Raw genomic sequence first — 21,117 nt, forward strand, 5'->3', positions numbered from 1 at the left:
AAAAAGTCGACTGGGTATAAATTCCAGCAGATATTAGTAAATTAAAAATACACTTATTACGCATCAGTAGCAGGTTATGACTGACCTAATGAATCATCCATTTGGGCGACACTGCAATGAGAAGTGAAGCATATGTGACAGCCACTCACAAAGGGGACTGGGAGCATCATTAATAATACAAATACAAGACTCATTCGTAGTCCGTGCATCAAAATGCTGGCTCTTTCATATTCTAGGAGCATGGCCTCCTTGGCATTGGTACAAAAAATAGAATCGAATCATCTGGGGCGATGGTCATAATTGAAGATATGTGGGGTCACATAGGTGACAATAAAATAAATGCCATTTACTGATGACTCATCAACATAATTTTTACGATTCGACCCCATTCAATGAATAAACAAATAAACCGAACAGAACTAACCTGGCTACCAGTTATTGCCAGGACATTGGAGGACTAGTTTGAGCGTGTCACAAAAGCATTTCGCATGCATTGACTTTTTATGGCAACCAGAGAGAGCACAAGAGAAAGAGAGGGGGGAGAGAGAGAATGGAAGAGTGTGGCCTCAACAAATAATGCGAAATCATTTAGTGGAACTTTCACAGCATTCAGGGACTCTCTCTCTTACTCTTTTCGTGAGTGCTGCGAGTCCTCTGTCTCGAAAGTCATAAAAATCCGCACCAAATGAAATTCTCATCAAGTCGCCAGTTGGCACAATTTCATTTGGCGCTAAGCAACTGAACATGGCCAAAATGACCCAGACCCATACTGTGCGTGCGTGTGGTTGTGTGTGTGTGGATTCTGGACACGGAACCAAAGCTCCATCCTGGTCCTGGACAAACTCGGCAATCGCGCGTGACTAACGTAATCAGCTCACGTAACGCTGAATGAGATGAGATGAAATCAGCATACACTCAGACTGCATAAATAGCGAATTTATACGAAAACTGGATGTCCATGTCCGGGCCCCATTCCGGCAGCTGTGCCGCATCATTCAATGGCAACCAGGCAGGGCTTTTGTGGATCTGCAGCACGCGATAAAATCATTGTCATCCATTCCAATGCTCGATGTTGTTCTACAACAGAATTAACAAAATGGTCCACTTCAAGATCAACTTAATATGCTGATTAGCCTTTGGCATCGAAAAAAAAGAAACAAAAATCTACACGAATTCTACTTAAATTTCTGCTGTCGATTACCAACACCCGAAAGCTCTCTCGATTTTCTTTCGGTAACCTAACTATTAATAAACGATAAAAACAATTTGAAATATATCTAAGTTACCCAAAAATGTTTGTTTTCAAGCCCCAAATTATATTTTCAAACCAAACTTACGAAAACTTATTTAAATTTTGTATATCTTTTTTTTTATAAGAATCCAACAAATTGATTTTCAATAACGTCAAGATAAGTTCATAAAACTAGCAAAACACTCGATCTCTGCCTATTTGACTCCAGCATAAAAAGCTATAGAGAATATATAAGAGGGTACTGCGAAATGGCAGTGAGAGAAAAAAGGCAAACATCACGCATAAGTTTCATTTTATTTTGATTTTTACGACTGTCCGTGGCTGTGACAACAGTGCAGTGTCCCACCTGGATCACTTGGTAAATAACCAAGCGAAAGGCAACAAAAATCAAGAAAAAGTAGTCACCAAATGACCAGGATGTTCAAGGACTGCAACTGTGGAATGGGTGGGTTTGGGCTCGGGCTCGGGCTCGGGGTGGTTGTTGTGTCCGAACGGGAGCTAAAGCAGAGAAAATGCCTATTTACGAGCTCGCATGTGGCTGGACACATGGTAATCATATATTTTGGTCATATCTGTGGACCATAAAACCAGTGTCCTTATGTGCCTGTCAATGAGTTGTTTCATGACATTTATTTCGCTTGTTCCTCGCTCAGCTCAGCTCGGTTGGGTTTGGTTTGGTTTCTCCTTCGTGCGGGCTTTGGGTGTGCTGCGTGCAGATGGAAAATATTTTAGTGTCCATTTAATGTCCAATCTAAGATGAGCTCGTAACTTTTGATCGAATAAACGAGCAAACACACACACACATACACCATCCCCCTTTGGAGAAGGTAATACCTTTGCTCCATATATAAATATCCCAGTAGTTGGGCGCTGGTCAAGGGGTTCGAGCGCGGCACGCAATCGTGTCTCCTGGGATAATACTTTAATTTTCTCACTGATGCGCTCTGAGTGATAAGTAGAAGTTATTTGCCAGCTATTTGGTTATTTTATTAGTGGATTTCTGGCCCGCTCCAAGCTGAGCACGCCTGGGGCAGTGCTTAATGGACAGCGCTTGGCAGGATTAGTTCAAGTCCTGCTCCGCTCTCACTCATAAATATTTAATTAAAATCAAAATTAGTTTTTCTGCAACGCACAATTTTTCCTGCCGCGCCTCACTCACCTGGCCTGCTGGGGATTGGGTAATGAAAAGCGTTTTTTTTTATTCCGGCCGCCTTTCTTGAGCTTCCATCAAGTGGCGGCTAAAATGTCACGCCTGGTTAACACAAATGTTAAACAGCTCCCAGCACAGCCAAGCTTTTTGGCAGGTTTCGTTAAAAATTAAAATCGCAACACGCTTTCTTCTGCCTCCCAATATGCTGCCACATGTGGCTGCCCCAACCTGACGCAGCCTCCACCTCATTGCCATTTCGCTGGTGGCTTTCATCAGCGATTTAGGTGCTGGGCTCACGCAATTCTCGCTGCTTGCATAACCTTCGACCTGCAGGGCAACAACGACCTATAAAGTAGATTTACATGCGACGCCCCTGAGACCAAAATGACGGCAACTGAAATACGTGAGGAGTTGGTTTGTTTTTCGGAGGGGTGTGAATCGACTTCAATTTAAGCGGCACCTTGGTGTTGAATGCGTTGACAACATGCGCGTAGAATTTGTCTACGGATAAAATATTCTTTAAATGATTAATAAGACAAAGCTAAAAGTGCTGTTTATTCAATGAAAAAGTTCAATTTTAATAGAAAATAACAAGAGTATTATATAGAACTGTAGTATCCATTTTTTGCTTAAGATATATTGCCAAACGATTTTTAATTAATCTTTTTGGCCGTATTTTGGATGATTTTTAGAGGGGGAAACTCAATTTTGGCTTTGCTCATTTTTCGGTTTTTCGTTAAGCCTACAATTCTCAAAGAAATGTTTGCTTGGAAGAAGGCAGAAGAACCAAAAAGTTCTTGAAATATTTTTATAAACAACCCGCTCACAGTTTAATTTTGTATTATTTGATGACATAAATGATATCCAAGTATATCGAGTACCCCCACCGAAATAAGTCCAGCGATCATTTTTATACCCTGAACCCATTAAAAATGGGTTTAAGGGTATATTGTATTTGTGCGAAAGCCAAATGTATGTAACAGGCAGAAGGAAGCAACTCCGACCCCATAAAGTATATATATTCTTGATCAGCATAAATAGATGAGTCGATCTAGCCATGTCCGTCTGTCTGTCCGTCCGTCTGTCTGTCCGTCGGTGCGTCCGTCCGTATGTATGAACGCAAGGATCTCAGAACCTATAAGAGCTAGAGACTTGAAATTTTAGATGTAGATGCTCCTCCGATAATCGATAACTTACTCCGTTTCCAAGCAATCGATAAAAATCGATATCGATATCCTGTTTTTTGGGCAATTTTGGTAAACAATAAGAACCAGAGTCACCAAACATGACATATAGATTCTAAAATAGAATATATATATGATATAGGATTTTTCTTCCCTCTAGATTAATGTGGCATTCAAATCTCGACACCGATTGTTAAGTCGAAATTCATGTCCAAATCTTACCCCAAGATTCGTATCTAGACATGGGTCAAAAATTACCACCTCCATATCTCGGCCAAATCTCATCCGATTTTCACGAAGTTTGGATTTTTCTTCATGGTTTTCCCTCTAGATTAATCTGGCATTCAAATATGAACGGCGATTTTTTAGTCGAAATTTATGTCCAAATCTTACCCCAAGATGCGTATATAGACATGGGTCAAAAATTACCACCTCCATATCTCGGCCAAATCTCATACGATTTTCACGAAGTTTGGCTTTTTCTTCATGGTTTTCCCTCTAGATTAATCTGGCATTCAAATCCCGACACCGATTTTTTGGTCGAAATTCATGTCCAAATCTTACCCCAAGATTCGTATATAGACGTGGGTCAAAATTTACAACCCCCATAACTCGGTCAAATCTCATCCGATTTTCACGAAGTTTGGCTTTTTCTTCATGGTTTTCCCTTTAGATTAATCTGGCATTCAAATCCCGACACCGATTTTTTGGTCGAAATTCATGTCCAAATCTTACCCCAAGATTCGTATATAGACGTGAGTCAAAATTTACAACCCCCATAACTCGATCAAATCTCATCCGATTTTCATGAAGTTTGGCGTTTTCTTCATGGTTTTCCCTCTAGATTAATGTGGCATTCAAATCTCGACACCGATTTTTCAGTCGAAATTCATGTCCAAATCTTACCGCAAGATTCGTATCTAGACATGGGTCAAAAATGACCACCCCCATAACTCGGTCAAATCTCATCCGATTTTCATGAAGTTTGGTGTTTTCTTCATGGTTTTCCCTCTAGATTAATGTGGCATTCAAATCTCGACACCGATTTTTTAGTCGAAATTCATGTCCAAATCTTACCTCAAGATTCGTATCTAGACATGGGTCAAAAATGACCAACCCCATAACTCGGTCAAATCTCATCCGATTTTCACGAAGTTTGGATTTTTCTTCATGGTTTTCCCTCTAGATTAATCTGGCATTGAAATATGAACAGCGATTTTTTAGTCGAAATTCATGTCCAAATCTTACCCCAAGATTCGTATATAGACATGGGTCAAAAATTACCACCTCCATATCTCGGCCAAATCTCATCCGATTTTCACGAAGTTTGGCTTTTTCTTCATGGTTTTCCCTCTAGATTAATCTGGCATTCAAATATGAACATCGATTTTTTAGTCGAAATTCATGTCCAAATCTTACCCCAAGATTCGTATATAGACATGGGTCAAAAATTACCACCTCCATATCTCGGCCAAATCTCATCCGATTTTCACGAAGTTTGGCTTTTTCTTCATGGTTTTCCCTCTAGATTAATCTGGCATTCAAATATGAACATCGATTTTTTAGTCGAAATTCATGTCCAAATCTTACCCCAAGATTCGTATATAGACATGGGTCAAAAATTACCACCTCCATATCTCGGCCAAATCTCATACGATTTTCACGAAGTTTGGCTTTTTCTTCGTGGTTTTCCCTCTAGATTAATGTGGCATTCAAATCTCGACACCGATTTTTTGGTCGAAATACATGTCCAAATCTTACCCCAAAATTCGTATATAGACATGGGTCAAAATTTGCCACCCCCATAACTCGGTCAAATCTCATCCGATTTTCACGAAGTTTGGCTTTTTCTTCATGGTTTTCCCTCTAGATTAATCTGGCATTCAAATCCCGACACCGATTTTTTGGTCGAAATTCATGTCCAAATCTTACCCCAAGATTCGTATATAGACGTGGGTCAAAATTTACAACCCCCATAACTCGATCAAATCTCATCCGATTTTCATGAAGTTTGGCGTTTTCTTCATGGTTTTCCCTCTAGATTAATGTGGCATTCAAATCTCGACACCGATTTTTCAGTCGAAACTCATGTCCAAATCTTACCGCAAGATTCGTATCTAGACATGGGTCAAAAATGACCACCCCCATAACTCGGTCAAATCTCATCCGATTTTCATGAAGTTTGGTGTTTTCTTCATGGTTTTCCCTCTAGATTAATGTGGCATTCAAATCTCGACACCGATTTATTAGTCGAAATTCATGTCCAAATCTTACCTCAAGATTCGTATCTAGACATGGGTCAAAAATGACCAACCCCATAACTCGGTCAAATCTCATCCGATTTTCACGAAGTTTGGATTTTTCTTCATGGTTTTCCCTCTAGATTAATCTGGCATTGAAATACGAACAGCGATTTTTTAGTCGAAATTCATGTCCAAATCTTACCCCAAGATTCGTATATAGACATGGGTCAAAAATTACCACCTCCATATCACGGCCAAATCTCATCCGATTTTCACGAAGTTTGGCTTTTTCTTCATGGTTTTCCCTCTAGATTAATCTGGCATTCAAATATGAACATCGATTTTTTAGTCGAAATTCATGTCCAAATCTTACCCCAAGATTCGTATATAGACATGGGTCAAAAATTACCACCTCCATATCTCGGCCAAATCTCATCCGATTTTCACGAAGTTTGGCTTTTTCTTCATGGTTTTCCCTCTAGATTAATGTGGCATTCAAATCTCGACACCGATTTTTTAGTCGAAATTCATGTCCAAATCTTACCTCAAGATTCGTATCTAGACATGGGTCAAAAATGACCACCCCCATAGCTCGGTAAAATCTCATCCGATTTTCATGAAGTTTGGCGTTTTCTTCATGGTTTTCCCTCTAGATTAATCTGGCATTCAAATATGAACAGCGATTTTTTAGTCGAAATTCATGTCCAAATCTTACCCCAAGATTCGTATATAGACATGGGTCAAAAATTACCACCTCCATATCTCGGCCAAATCTCATCCGATTTTCACGAAGTTTGGCTTTTTCTTCATGGTTTTCCCTCTAGATTAATGTGGCATTCAAATCTCGACACCGATTTTTTGGTCGAAATACATGTCCAAATCTTACCCCAAAATTCGTATATAGACATGGGTCAAAATTTGCCACCCCCATAACTCGGTCAAATCTCATCCGATTTTCACGAAGTTTGGCTTTTTCTTCGAAATTCATGTCCAAATCTTACCTCAAGATTCGTATCTAGACATGGGTCAAAAATGACCACCCCCATAGCTCGGTAAAATCTCATCCGATTTTCATGAAGTTTGGCGTTTTCTTCATGGTTTTCCCTCTAGATTAATCTGGCATTCAAATATGAACAGCGATTTTTTAGTCGAAATTCATGTTCAAATCTTACCCCAAGATTCGTATATAGACATGGGTCAAAAATTACCACCTCCATATCTCGGCCAAATCTCATCCGATTTTCACGAAGTTTGGCTTTTTCTTCATGGTTTTCCCTCTAGATTAATGTGGCATTCAAATCTCGACACCGATTTTTTGGTCGAAATACATGTCCAAATCTTACCCCAAAATTCGTATATAGACATGGGTCAAAATTGTCCACCCCATAACTCGGCCAAATCTCATCCGATTTTCATGAAGTTTGGCTTTTTCTTCATGGTTTTCCCTCTAGATTAATCTGGCATTCAAATATGAACAGCGATTTTTTAGTCGAAATTCATGTCCAAATCTTACCCCAAGATTCGTATATAGACATGGGTCAAAATTTGCCACCCCATAACTCGGTCAAATCTCATCCGATTTTCACGAAGCTTGGATTTTTCTTCATGGTTTTCCCTCTGGATTAATGTGGCATTCAAATCTCGACACCGATTTTTTAGTCGAAATTCATGTCCAAATCTTACCCCAAGATTCGTAAATAGACATGGGTCAAAAATTACCACCTCCATATCTCGGCCAAATCTCATCCGATTTTCACGAAGTTTGGCCTTTTCTTCATGGTTTTCCCTCTGGATTAATGTGGCATTCAAATCTCGACACCGATTTTTTAGTCGAAATTCATGTCCAAATCTTACCCCAAGATTCGTAAATAGACATGGGTCAAAAATGACCACCCCCATAGCTCGGTCAAATCTCATCCGATTTTCACGAAGTTTGGCTTTTTCTTCATGGTTTTCCCTCTAGATTAATCTGGCATTCAAATATGAACATCGATTTTTTAGTCGAAATTCATGTCCAAATCTTACCCCAAAATTCGTATATAGACATGGGTCAAAATTTGCCACCCCATAACTCGGTCAAATCTCATCCGATTTTCACGAAGTTTGGATTTTTCTTCATGGTTTTCCCTCTGGATTAATGTGGCATTCAAATCTCAACACCGATTTTTTAGTCGAAATTCATGTCCAAATCTTACCCCAAGATTCATAAATAGACATGGGTCAAAAATTACCACCTCCATATCTCGGCCAAATCTCATCCGATTTTCACGAAGTTTGGCTTTTTCTTCATGGTTTTCCCTCTAGATTAATCTGGCATTCAAATATGAACATCGATTTTTTAGTCGGAATTCATGTCCAAATCTTACCCCAAAATTCGTATATAGACATGGGTCAAAATTTGCCACCCCATAACTCGGTCAAATCTCATCCGATTTTCACGAAGTTTGGATTTTTATTTATGGTTTTCCCTCTAGATTAATGTGGCATTCAAATCTCGACACCGATTTTTTAGTCGAAATTCATGTCCAAATCTTACCCCAAGATTCATAAATAGACATGGGTCAAAAATTACCACCTCCATATCTCGGCCAAATCTCATCCGATTTTCACGAAGTTTGGCTTTTTCTTCATGGTTTTCCCTCTAGATTAATCTGGCATTCAAATATGAACATCGATTTTTTAGTCGGAATTCATGTCCAAATCTCACCCCAAAATTCGTATATAGACATGGGTCAAAATTTGCCACCCCATAACTCGGTCAAATCTCATCCGATTTTCACGAAGTTTGGATTTTTATTTATGGTTTTCCCTCTAGATTAATGTGGCATTCAAATCTCGACACCGATTTTTTAGTCGAAATTCATGTCCAAATCTTACCCCAAGATTCATAAATAGACATGGGTCAAAAATTACCACCTCCATATCTCGGCCAAATCTCATCCGATTTTCACGAAGTTTGGCTTTTTCTTCATGGTTTTCCCTCTAGATTAATCTGGCATTCAAATATGAACATCGATTTTTTAGTCGAAATTCATGTCCAAATCTTACCCCAAAATTCGTATATAGACATGGGTCAAAATTTGCCACCCCATAACTCGGTCAAATCTCATCCGATTTTCACGAAGTTTGGCTTTTTCTTCATGGTTTTCCCTCTAGATTAATGTGGCATTCAAATCTCGACACCGATTTTTTAGTCGAAATTCATGTCCAAATCTTACCGCAAGATTCGTATCTAGACTTGGGTCAAAAACGACCACCCCCATAACTCGGTCAAATCTCATCCGATTTTCATGAAGTTTGGTGTTTTCTTCATGGTTTTCCCTCTAGATTAATGTGGCATTCAAATCTCGACACCGATTTTTTAGTCGAAATTCATGTCCAAATCTTACCCCAAAATTCGTATATAGACATGGGTCAAAATTGTCCACCCCATAACTCGGCCAAATCTCATCCGATTTTCATGAAGTTTGGCCTTTTCTTCATGGTTTTCCCTCTAGATTAATCTGGCATTCAAATATGAACAGCGATTTTTTAGTCGAAATTCATGTCCAAATCTTACCCCAAAATTCGTATATAGACATGGGTCAAAATTTGCCACCCCATAACTCGGTCAAATCTCATCCGATTTTCACGAAGCTTGGATTTTTCTTCATGGTTTTCCCTCTGGATTAATGTGGCATTCAAATCTCGACACCGATTTTTTAGTCGAAATTCATGTCCAAATCTTACCCCAAGATTCGTAAATAGACATGGGTCAAAAATTACCACCTCCATATCTCGGCCAAATCTCATCCGATTTTCACGAAGTTTGGCCTTTTCTTCATGGTTTTCCCTCTGGATTAATGTGGCATTCAAATCTCGACACCGATTTTTTAGTCGAAATTCATGTCCAAATCTTACCCCAAGATTCGTATCTAGACATGGGTCAAAAATGACCACCCCCATAACTCGGTCAAATCTCATCCGATTTTCACGAAGTTTGGCTTTTTCTTCATGGTTTTCCCTCTAGATTAATCTGGCATTCAAATATGAACATCGATTTTTTAGTCGAAATTCATGTCCAAATCTTACCCCAAAATTCGTATATAGACATGGGTCAAAATTTGCCACCCCATAACTCGGTCAAATCTCATCCGATTTTCACGAAGTTTGGATTTTTCTTCATGGTTTTCCCTCTGGATTAATGTGGCATTCAAATCTCGACACCGATTTTTTAGTCGAAATTCATGTCCAAATCTTACCCCAAGATTCGTAAATAGACATGGGTCAAAAATTACCACCTCCATATCTCGGCCAAATCTCATCCGATTTTCACGAAGTTTGGCCTTTTCTTCATGGTTTTCCCTCTAGATTAATCTGGCATTCAAATATGAACATCGATTTTTTAGTCGAAATTCATGTCCAAATCTTACCCCAAAATTCGTATATAGACATGGGTCAAAATTTGCCACCCCCATAACCTTGATGTTGGATGAAGAGGGTTCAGGGTATCCCCTAGTCGGGAGCTTCCGACTAGACAATCTTACTTGTTCTATTTTTTTATTTAATTAGTTAGCAACACTTTGAACGCAAAATGAAAAACTTACCTAAAATTGTATATAAATATAAAATATAAACGCAATTTGAATCGATTCAAAAACAAAAGTGTTTAGTGGTGCATTTCGTGGCCCAGATGAGTTTCTTGCGTATCGCTGAGCTCATGTAGATGGCAGAGATGGGGATTTTGCAACGCAGGCACCAAGAAATGGTTATCCGTGGATCCAAATAGATGAGCGTAGCCTCAACGAGTGGCTTGGTCTGCAGGCTGATTGCCTTGAGTAGGCGCTCCTCCTCGGTGCAGTTCCGGCGAGTTAACCTGGAGCTCTTCGGGGCGGGCAGCGGGGCAACATTCCGCTGGCGATTACTGCAAAAGCTGTGAACCTCTTTGAGTGCCTGATTGTAGGCCAGCAGCTGCACGGTGAGCGAGGCTTTGCGTGGAATCTCTTTCAAGCGCTGCTCCAGCAACTGGGAGGCATTACAAATGCAAAATATGTGCGAGGTTAGGCCGTCCATCAGGTATTCGAGATGCGCATTCAGCAGCTGAGTTGTGAGCTCCTCGAGTACCAAATCATTCGGCTCTTTGCCGCAGACAAAGACCCTCAGATTGTAGAAGACCTCGGGCTGGACGCACACGCTCCTATACACACGTTGACGGTTCGACTTTCTGGCCTGCAATCGGACCACATTCTTTCTGCCAGCCAAACGCGGATGCAACTGCAGATTCTCCACGCGTAGATCGCATAATGTGACCTTGTCCGGCTGCTCTGGGACCTCGCAGCTCATGGCCAACTGGTCAATGCAGTAGAGGGCCACACTGCGCTGCCGCACCAGCCAATGCTCCGAGGACCAAAGCTGACGGTACTCGCGACGAATGCTGGGCAGATGCTGCTGTAGTCGGCGCGCCGTTTCTAGCTGATTTCGAAGAGGCAAACGGTATCTTTTCGACTTATCGATACGGGCACGCACGTAATGTGAGCTGCCCGAGACGAGATCATGCCAGGAGTACAACCAGGTGACACTGCGATCGTGCACCACCTGACGCCAGCGGTGTCCGGGTGGCGGCGCCGGCGGATCCGCGTATTCATCACAATTAATCATAATATCTTCGGGCAGGACTCGTGGTCGGATCATGCCCATGGTGAGGCTGTAGCCTTTACGCGGACAGCACAAACCCGGCGGCTTGATACGAAATTGCTTGACCCGAAGACGCTCTCCATCAATATAGCAATAGCCATAACGTTCGTCTTCTTCGAGATCCTGCTGCGATCTGGCCTCTTGCTGTTCCTCCAAATGCTGACTTATTTTCTCGAAATTGCAGAGCTCAAAGCTGGTGATGTGAAGGCGCTGCTCAACGCTTAAACAGCTGCGAAAGTCTTCGAAAAAATTCTCATTGAACTCGGACAGCTCCACGAACGGGGTCCTCAGCACCTTGGCATAGAATGTGGCCACCTCCTCGGCCTGCTCCGTCAGCTCAATGGGGCAGTTATCGTAAAGGAAGTGCACATTCTCCGGCAGTCTCTCATAGGCGCCTGGAAAGAGTGGCCCATTGTGCTCCAGTGTCTGCCATTTCACCTTGCTGGGCGACCCCTCGCAGCTCTGAATTTGAACCGAGCTGCTGGATTGCCGCGGTCGCAAGCGGCTCAGCCAGCGGCTCTGTGTATTGCGATACTCCGCGGGCACGAACCTGCAGCGTGCCCTTGCGAATCCGACTTGTGGTTTCTCAGCTGCGTCTGATTCGGTAGATTTTGGCAAAATATCGATAAACATGCTTGCAGATTCTATGCCAGCTATTAGTTTTACTGTAATATATATGTAATGGGTAAATCGATTTCATGGAAAGACTTTCCAAACCTGAAACATAAAGAGATGACTCGAAAAATATAACAAAAATATCACCAAGGTTTTTAAGGTTTGGTTCGAGAACCTGGCTTTCCACATTTGTGAATCTAAAGTTTAGTTCGAATCTCGGTTAGCCGCCTTTCGATAAAAATCAAATCAATCAATTCTAGTAATTAATTTTAATTATTTTTGACACATTTGTGGCCGACGAGAATTTGAATAGTTTCATGTGTGTGTCAGGTTAACATAAAACCCTGATAAATATGTTAACAAATTCACAATTGTTTAAAATTTTGGTTATTTTTAATCGGGTATGATTAACTGTGCAGCATGGCTGCGACTGATCCAACAACATGTTGGGACGAAGATCTGTTGCCCCTGGCCAGGCAAGAGGTTTATAAGCTGCATCAACTCAAGATCCATATTGAGCCACAAACAGAAGATCGCCTCCAATATCATTCAGAAGATCAGTCAACGGACGATTGGTGACGAAAGTTGGAAAGAAGAAGATGCTCCGCCAAAGCCCAAGCCACCAAAGCCGCCCAAGCCGCGCTGGAAATGGCGCTTCGGCTACACCATTATCCTGGGCAGCCTCTTTGGCACAGTGCTGTGGGCCGTCTATGAGCTGGGCAGGCCCGAGAATGATCAGTTCGGACGCAGTATCGAGGACGAGCTGAGCGCGCTGCCGCTGATCCAGCAATACGTGCAGCGTATGTGGCGATCGCTGCATTACTACCAGAAGATGCTTCAGGAGCCGCTATCCACCAAGCTGCTGCCGGACGTAGTGCAGCATCCGTACATACAGCCACGGTATACGCTGGTCTTGGAGATGCGTGACGTGCTGGTGCATCCGGACTGGACATACCAGACAGGTTGGCGCTTCAAGAAACGACCCGGTGTCGATCACTTTCTTCGCCAGGTCACCAATCACTTTGAGATAATTGTCTATACCGCCGAGCAGGGCATGACTGCGTTTCCCATTCTGGATGCTCTCGATCCAAACGGATATATACGCTATCGTCTGGTGCGTGGTGCCACCCAGCTGCTCGATGGGCATCATATCAAGAACCTAAACCGTCTCAATCGGAATCTACGTCGTGTAATTGTCGTCGATTGGGATCGTCGTGCCGTTCCACTGCATCCGGACAACATTTTTGCCATTTCTCGCTGGGTGGGCAATGATGACGATGTCCAGCTCTTCGATCTGGCCGCCTTTCTCGGACTCATTGCCGAGCATAAGGTGCAGTTTGCCCGTATAATAATTCCTTATCAATCAATACTTTATTAATAAATGTGTGCCTGTTCATCAGATGGACGATGTACGAGAGGTTCTGCACTACTATCGCCAGTTCGAGGATCCCATTGAACAGTTCAAGGAGAATCAGCGCAAGCTGCTTGAAATGAAGCAGGAGAAGCCGGATACGGAACCCAATTGCCAATTAAAATAAAATATTAATCGTGCACCTTTCCAAGTGTTCAGCTTAAGTGTATTTTTTTATATATTTTAAATTTGTATTTGGTGTTTTTTATTTTTTTAATGCTCCTTAGAGCCAAATCTTATTCATAATATTTAATAATTTATCATAAAATAAACGATTAATATGACTGTTGATGACGATCCCAAATACCTACAAGCACGTTAGCGGAAGTGAAGAGGATATTCTATTTATATTAAGGAATATCTTCATTCGTGTGTTTTTTTTTTTAGAAAACTCAAAAATGGATTTCGTGCAAGTATCCGAGTAGGAGGATGATGAGCCAATCGAACTTTTTGCTGAAGAAGGTGAAACTTTGTTAATATCTACCCTTCGGACTTTAATGCAGGAATATGGACTCGAAATCTGTTCGCTCTAACGAAGGCAGACTATTTCCACCAAATGTCTATTCGGATTGGGAAGATTACGTTTACTTTTGTGTGTATATGTATAAGGGAAAACAACTGAAAACAGTTTACGTGAATACTTTGAGAGCTCAGAATTCAAAGGGTCACTCATCCCTTTAAATTGCCAATTTTCTATTATAAGTTTTGGATACTAGAGCTTTACACCTACCCGTGATTCGTGCCCGCATCCTGCTTTAGTATATTTGATATTAATATTAACTTGTTCTCTTAAATTTTAATCGCTCACTTGGATTAAACTTGTGCGTGTCCATTTCAGCTATTTTTATTGTGTTTAGATGTTTGAAATGTCCACACCCAAGTTGAACTTAAAAATACCGATAAATACTGATTAAAAATACCAAAAACTGTGACACACTGTTCATTATGCAAATGTCGTAGGCTTAAAATTCACAAATTGCATTGATGCAACATCCAATGGGAAAGCTGCTCGAATCAGCCAAAGATGGGCAGCTGGGACAGCTGGGACGTCTGGACAGCTGGATAGATGGGCCAGAGCTTTGGTGTTATTATTTAAATGGCGCATTATCAGTGGCCAGCAGCGGGCTGGCCAGTCAGCTCGTCGAATTGTCATAAACAATCAAAATCCATTTAAAATTGTACATGCAATTTGGGCCGCACCTGACATGGCCAGCAGACAAGGGCGACAAGGACGATGTGGACGGGCTGGGCCTGGGGTTGCGTGGATGCGCAGGCAACGACACAGCATCAACGCCTCGTCAAGTGCGTGGGCGGGGCTGTGGAGCAGTTGGGCTTGAATTGTGGGCGGCACGGTCATTGGCAATTGGCAGTGCAGCTGCCTCCGCCACTTGTCAGCCCAGCGCCCGGGTCTGCGTCCAGTGTCCAGTGTCCAGTGTCGACTGCGGCCATTTCCCGTGCATGTCCTGCCCGGACTGTGTATCGTTGATATGATAATTGGCATGAGGCAATAATCCACTTGGATACGTTTACGTTGACAATCGTTTATATCGCAATCAGTGTCATGCCGTCTGCGTCCTGGATTGTTTGTACCAACTGCTGCTGCTGCTGCTGCTGAGTCTCCATAAAGTATAATTTCCAGCCGTGCTCGTTGTTGACCTCAACGACGACATATTAAATAACAATGAACTGCAATTGCCCAGCGAGTCTCGTAATTCGTTTGTAATGCGTGCAGACGCACAGATTTGAGTAGCACTTGCTGTGGCATTTGTCCTGCGGTTCTGCCTGTTATCCTCACACACTCCACATGCTCCCCCCGACCCACCAATCTTGCCACTTGCTGTGGCCCATTCTGTCTGTCTCTCTGTCTGTCAGTCGGTCTGTCTGGCTGGCTCCTTTGTGACATTGTTTTGTTTTATGTGCCCAACTGGCAATTGTCTCTCGTATTGCATATAATTTCTGATTTCAAGTTTTAACTCGTCGCCTCTTAAATTTAATCAAATTTTGCAAAACGTTTTCGAAAGCGATACGAAGTCAATTGGCTTGCAAAAATGTATGATAAATTCACTCAAATGTAAATTTAAAATTGTTCCTTTAGCAAGAATCGTTGAAGTTACAATCATATGCTTATACACTCTATATAAGACCTCACTGTTTACTTTGTTTACCTATTTTTTCAGTAGTTGTAGTATAGTTTCTATCAGCTCTATCAAAAGATGTGTCACTAATTAGGTTCAAGATTTAAACATATTCCCTGCCCTGATGTTCGGTTCGTCAATCTGGTTTCCCCCGCCCATGAGCTCAGGTTCGAATATATCTTTGGTTTGCCCTAAAAGTTCGCTTCATTACACATTGATTTCGGGCTCGAACCAGCACGGCTCGAACCCGCTTTCCAGCCTTGCTAAGTAAAAGTGTCTAAGCTTCTATTGTTGTTTTCGAGAAAATTACCTGAGCCATAATGTGATTAGTTCCGCCCAACACCCGCAACTTTCCAACTTATAGTACCGCATAGAAGCTTTCAGGAGATGCTCCGACAAATTAACTGGCCTGTCAACACATCTACCTTAAATTATAAAATATATAATTAAAAAGTTTGACAGATCAGTTTAGCTAAATAATAACACAGGACAGGCACAATCATAGAAGGGTTTCGCTCCATAAGGCCGCCATATTAAATCATATTATAAGAAAATTCCGCACACATGGAACCAACATCCAACCAATGCGTGCATGGATGACCATTTGGAGGACACTTTGCGATGCAAAAAGCTAAATTTATGCGCAAACCGCTGCGGCAGGAGCTGAAGAGGAGAGGAGAGCAGGCAGGTCAGGAGTACATCCGGCTACAAGGAGCGGCACTTTCACGCTTGACCTCACTCACAGACGCGCAGCGGCAGCCTGCTTAGCCCCTTGACCACGGCCATATCCGAGTGTGTGTGTGTGTGTGTGGGTGGGTGTGCGCTTTTTATGAGCGACGACACCACTTGCGATGAAAGCATTTCCGCATCCGCCAGCGTTTCCGAGCCGAGTCGAGCCAAGCGTAGCGATGCCAGCTCCGAGCTGAGGCTCAAGCTCTGCGGCCAAGCGAAGCCTCAGCGTGGAGTCCACTTTAATTTTTGTTTTGTTTATAATTTACGCGACACAACATCAATTAAGTGCTTGGCCGGAAAAGCGCATACCTGCACCTGAAAAAAGCACCCATAAATTGTCGCCCTAAAGTGGCGAACGCGTTCGCCCAACCATCCGCCTGCGCCGGCTTCCCGATCCGGTCACCTTTCCTGGCCCAACATCGCCACCAGTTGGTCCACCAGCTGCATTGCCTTGGCTTAAATAGCTGTTGCCATTTTATATGCGTGCTTTTTTATGCTATACACAAATCATTTTATGGACTGCACACGGGGGATTGTCCATAAGGTCGAGTATATAAGAACTGAATTCGAAGCAACAAAAAATATAAATGAAAATCTCCCTTTTCTGGCTTATGAAGCTGCACGGTATATTTCAAGGCTTTCGAAAAGTTTTCAAACTAACAAATTCAATTCTTACCAATTTAATTATTAAAATATAAATAATTTACTTATAGACATTAGCACTAGGCTTACCAAAGAGAAATCTAAAGAAATTTATTTTATTTTATTTTCTATTTATTGGAAAACCAGAGCTTATAGTAACAAGAGAGAATATAAGAAATATTGTATATGAATACGAATAGAAATATTTAACTATTCCAGTCGATTGATATACAAATTTAATATCTGGCTAACAAAAAATAGTAGAAAACTGACAGTGCTTTTTCCAGCTGGGGCCAATTTAGACGAGCCTCTAATTTATAATTTCCTGAGAAATAGGCAAATAATTTTGATACTCTTACGTATTGTATCTTATCCCCACATGCATATATAACCAATAGCATAACATACTTAAATGGCTGGCAAATGCTTCTTCATGGAAAATCAATTATCAACTTTCGTTTTTCGTTTTGCCCAACACTGGCAAGAGACAGCTGAGCGCCATGCTGCCTAATTGGAATTAACAGAAGAATTTATGGGGCAAGTTGGTGTGATTTGTTGAAGTGACATTACGATGCGGTAAACGAGCGACAGCGGCAAGTGCGCCATAAAGTGGAGATGTCGAGAAATGGAGAAGTCGAGATGTGGAGATGTGGAGATGTGGAGATGTGGCATGGTAAAGTGAGTCACATTTGCAGACGTAATTTGTTACTTCGAAAAAGGACCAAAAGGACATTATACGGCAGCATAAACAAAACCCCAGACGGACCCTCAAAGCCCAGCCCAACCATTCACCCATGTACACAAGTCTATTCACAGCTGCCCGAACATTGGCCAGTAAATTAACCTGAAAGACAGCACTTGCTTTAAGTTATTTGTCTCATAAAACTGGCATTGAATGCTCGCTACTCATCCTGAAGGCAATGCCCAACCGAAGTATTAATTGATAAGTACAAATATCGGTTGCAAATCTGTAGCTTTTGTCTAAATGCGGGTATATAGCTTAGATATATTTCTTATACACATAATTGCATTCTTTTTGGAGCACGTAATCGCAGCTTACTTCATAAACATGCGTTGCCAGATCGACAAAGAAAAAATTAATTAAAAGTTAAAATTCACACAAATAACAGAAAAAAATTAAAATTGTAAACTATTTTTTTTTATTTTGATGATAAAAACTCACTTATTCAAGGGACTATTTTCGTTCTTCTCTTTCCTGAAAAGCTCTGATTAATTGCTTCTTCCTAAAATCTTGAGCTATATTTTCGTAAAAAGTTCTACAAAATTTTAAACAAATCTTTTTTTTATATTTGGTAAACATACATTTGTTTATTTGAGGGATTCTTTTTGTTCTTCCCTGCCCTAAAGGGTCCTGCATGACTGCCAATTCTATTGAGCGAATGCTTGCCAAAAGCAATTGATTGGCTAAATCTCTTGTGGCCATAAATTTCCATTTGAAATACATAGTATTAGATGTATATTCGTTTATCAAATGAATATAAATTAACACTCGTAATTAACTCATTTCGCTGGCCGCCATTTTGGCTAGTCGCGGTAACCAAATTGGCGACAATTATTTAGCTGGCAAATGGTATGCGAAAAATGAAATAAATGTTGTTAGTCATTGAATTGTTTTGGGATGTATTCTATTTATCTGTAGCCATGTACTTGTATATTATTTAGTTGCAGCGATGCGACAATCAAATGGTTAAATGAATGTTTTGCTGCACTCATCCATTTATTCACGCGCCATAAACTAAGGACGAATTTATTTCAAAGGAAATTCGTTTCGAAGCGCCACAATAAAAATAATAAAATTAATGGCCAAAAGCAAGTGATGGGCAACACACCAGTAGGTGCAGCCTTTGGCGGACACGATTTCAATGTTTAGTCCACAGGTACAACAACAACAAGAAGAGGGCACTGCTGTGGTTACAGTGGTGCCTGAATTAAATATATGAATGTTTTGCGCATTTCATTGCAAATTGGAGCCGCGGTCAGGAATAATTTTAGCCATTTGCATTGCATCGGTCCAGATTTTGGGCCAGTTGCAGCTGCTGCCCCGCAATGGCATGGCTGCATAGATATTTGGCCATTGCCATTGTTATTTACGCGACAATTGCAATAAACATTAGTTCATTTGTATTGCCCAGGCCCAGCTCTAGCCCCTTTCCATGCACTCACCCCGCTGCAATGTCCTGTCGCTGGCACATTAAATTAATTACTCATGTTATTATTCTGGCCAAAATGAAGTACGCAACAATTTATAATCGCGGCCAAACAAGATTAGAAGTACCTGCGGTATCCAATTCAAATCTACCCCCAAAATACCCGCCCCTCACACCCGCCACAACCCAAATCGTGGTTACTGCAGTCATTTTGCTTTATTAGTCAAAATGCGCCAAATCAGAATTCCACATTATTCGTATTCGAGTACTTCGCTCTGTTCGCAATTAACGTAAATTTATGATCAACCAATTTCGAAATAACTCAACATTTTCATTGTCCCTTGCACAAAATGGCAATTACGGCCAGATGCCCATATAGTGCTACCCCTTTTTTCCTAGTGTATTTCAGCAGAACTATGGCTAAATCGCTTCTTTTAGCTTACGCAAATCTCTAGTTATAGCAGCTTTAACTTCCTTGTAAATCTGAATATTTAGTAAGTAGTTAATGGATTAGTTAATTTTCAAGTTTTATATTTCAAGCCAACGAATTGATTCAAGAATACTTTCAATACTTTTTCTTAGCTCAGATATAATATTATATATACCAAAATTTGGGTATGAGAATAAGTAAAAGAGAGTATTGCTTTTGCTTATGCAAAAACAACAATCTTAATTTTTTTTTTGTTTAAGCTTGCAATTCTCAACCAGTTGAAGCTTAAAAAGATAGATAAGGAGTTTGCAAGCCTGAAGTTTGCTTACGTACAAGCTGCTCACATTTTGGCTTCTAGTTCTTGTTATTTGTTAGTTATTATTTATATAAAAGTGCTTTAAATTTAATTTTGTTATAGTTTGAGCTTTTTTTATTTTTTTTTAAGTGTAATTTTTATCTGAATCGTGTAATATTTAATGCTAATCCCTCTTCATTCCTAGTCATGGGCTGCTTCCAACGCCTTTTTAATTTGAAAAAAATGTTTTTCTGTTGAGCAACATTTAGTTATCAATTAAATTTCATTCACGTCCTAATTACCGCCCAGCTAGCGAATACCTTTGTGAATTTGTTTACTGTTGCTTTAAACGTCTTCAATCCCTTAAATGTGGGCACACTATCAAACGCCCTATAAGCAACAATACAATTTACATTGTAATCTTGGGATAAATTATATCATCCCAGCAGTGAATGCACTCGAACGGGAGCTTTAATTAGGCTGCAACAATGCTACATTTTGGGGAATCAACAGGCGGCTGTTGCAACACAATCGCCCCGTAATGCATCCGTTCAACTGCAGCCTGGGCAAGCATCTGCCTCCCGCGGCAAGCTGCAAGCTGGTTGTGGCTACCCTTCATACCCTCAGCAGGCGGAAGGATGCGACTGCCGGATGCTGCCCACCCTATGCATGTGTGTGTGTGCGCGCGCGTGTGTGTTTTGTCCTAATGCATGATTATGCTCAAAGCATAGGCCAAGGCGCCTACAGCAAACAACAACAACAACAACAACAAGGAACTCGTGTGGATGCCTCGGATTGGGCGACGCAACGAGGCGCATCTCCATATATTTGCATCGAAAATTTGCACATGTTCAAATCGTGATTTACGATGGCGAATGACATCATTAATCAAGCGTCTGATTGGTGATCCTGTTCCTGTTAATTAATACAATAATGGATTGCGTGGAGTCTCTGAGTCTCGGGCCAAAGACGACGACAACCAAACCTTGCCGTGCCAGCTGGATTTACGAGCCCAAAGAAGTGCGTTTAGGCGCTCGACATTAAAAAACAACAACAACACAACTACTACGAAAAAAAAAGAAGAAAATGCAGCTGCGTGCCGTGTCCTGGCGGCCAACATTGATTTAAAATTTACAACATTGAGGCAAAGGTTGGGCCAACATTGCCATATGTTGCATTGATTTATC

The 21,117-nt window shown here is 41.2% G+C and overlaps 2 protein-coding genes across 2 annotated transcripts; one reads left to right on the forward strand and one right to left on the reverse strand.

Moving 5' to 3' along the window:
* Positions 1–10,411: 10,411 nt before the first annotated feature.
* LOC115758885 (DNA topoisomerase 1-like) lies at positions 10,412–12,379 on the reverse strand. The gene is made up of 2 exons (XM_030699680.1): positions 12,220–12,379; positions 10,412–12,167 (listed from the first exon to the last, which is right to left on the reverse strand). Exon 2 carries the CDS (start codon positions 12,133–12,135, stop codon positions 10,462–10,464), a length of 1,674 nt encoding a protein of 557 aa, XP_030555540.1. The 5' UTR covers positions 12,136–12,167; positions 12,220–12,379; the 3' UTR covers positions 10,412–10,461.
* Positions 12,380–12,447: 68 nt separating this feature from the next.
* Positions 12,448–13,727, forward strand: LOC115758886 (mitochondrial import inner membrane translocase subunit TIM50-C). Its single transcript, XM_030699681.1, has 2 exons — positions 12,448–13,447; positions 13,518–13,727. The coding sequence occupies exons 1-2, from the start codon at positions 12,521–12,523 to the stop codon at positions 13,653–13,655; spliced, it is 1,065 nt and encodes a 354-aa protein (XP_030555541.1). The 5' UTR covers positions 12,448–12,520; the 3' UTR covers positions 13,656–13,727.
* The last annotated feature ends 7,390 nt before the right edge of the window (positions 13,728–21,117 follow it).

The sequence above is a fragment of the Drosophila novamexicana genome, unplaced genomic scaffold (genome assembly GCF_003285875.2).
Source record: "Drosophila novamexicana strain 15010-1031.04,08,12 unplaced genomic scaffold, DnovRS2.1 tig00000193-arrow-pilon, whole genome shotgun sequence".
Lineage (NCBI taxonomy): Eukaryota > Metazoa > Arthropoda > Insecta > Diptera > Drosophilidae > Drosophila > Drosophila novamexicana.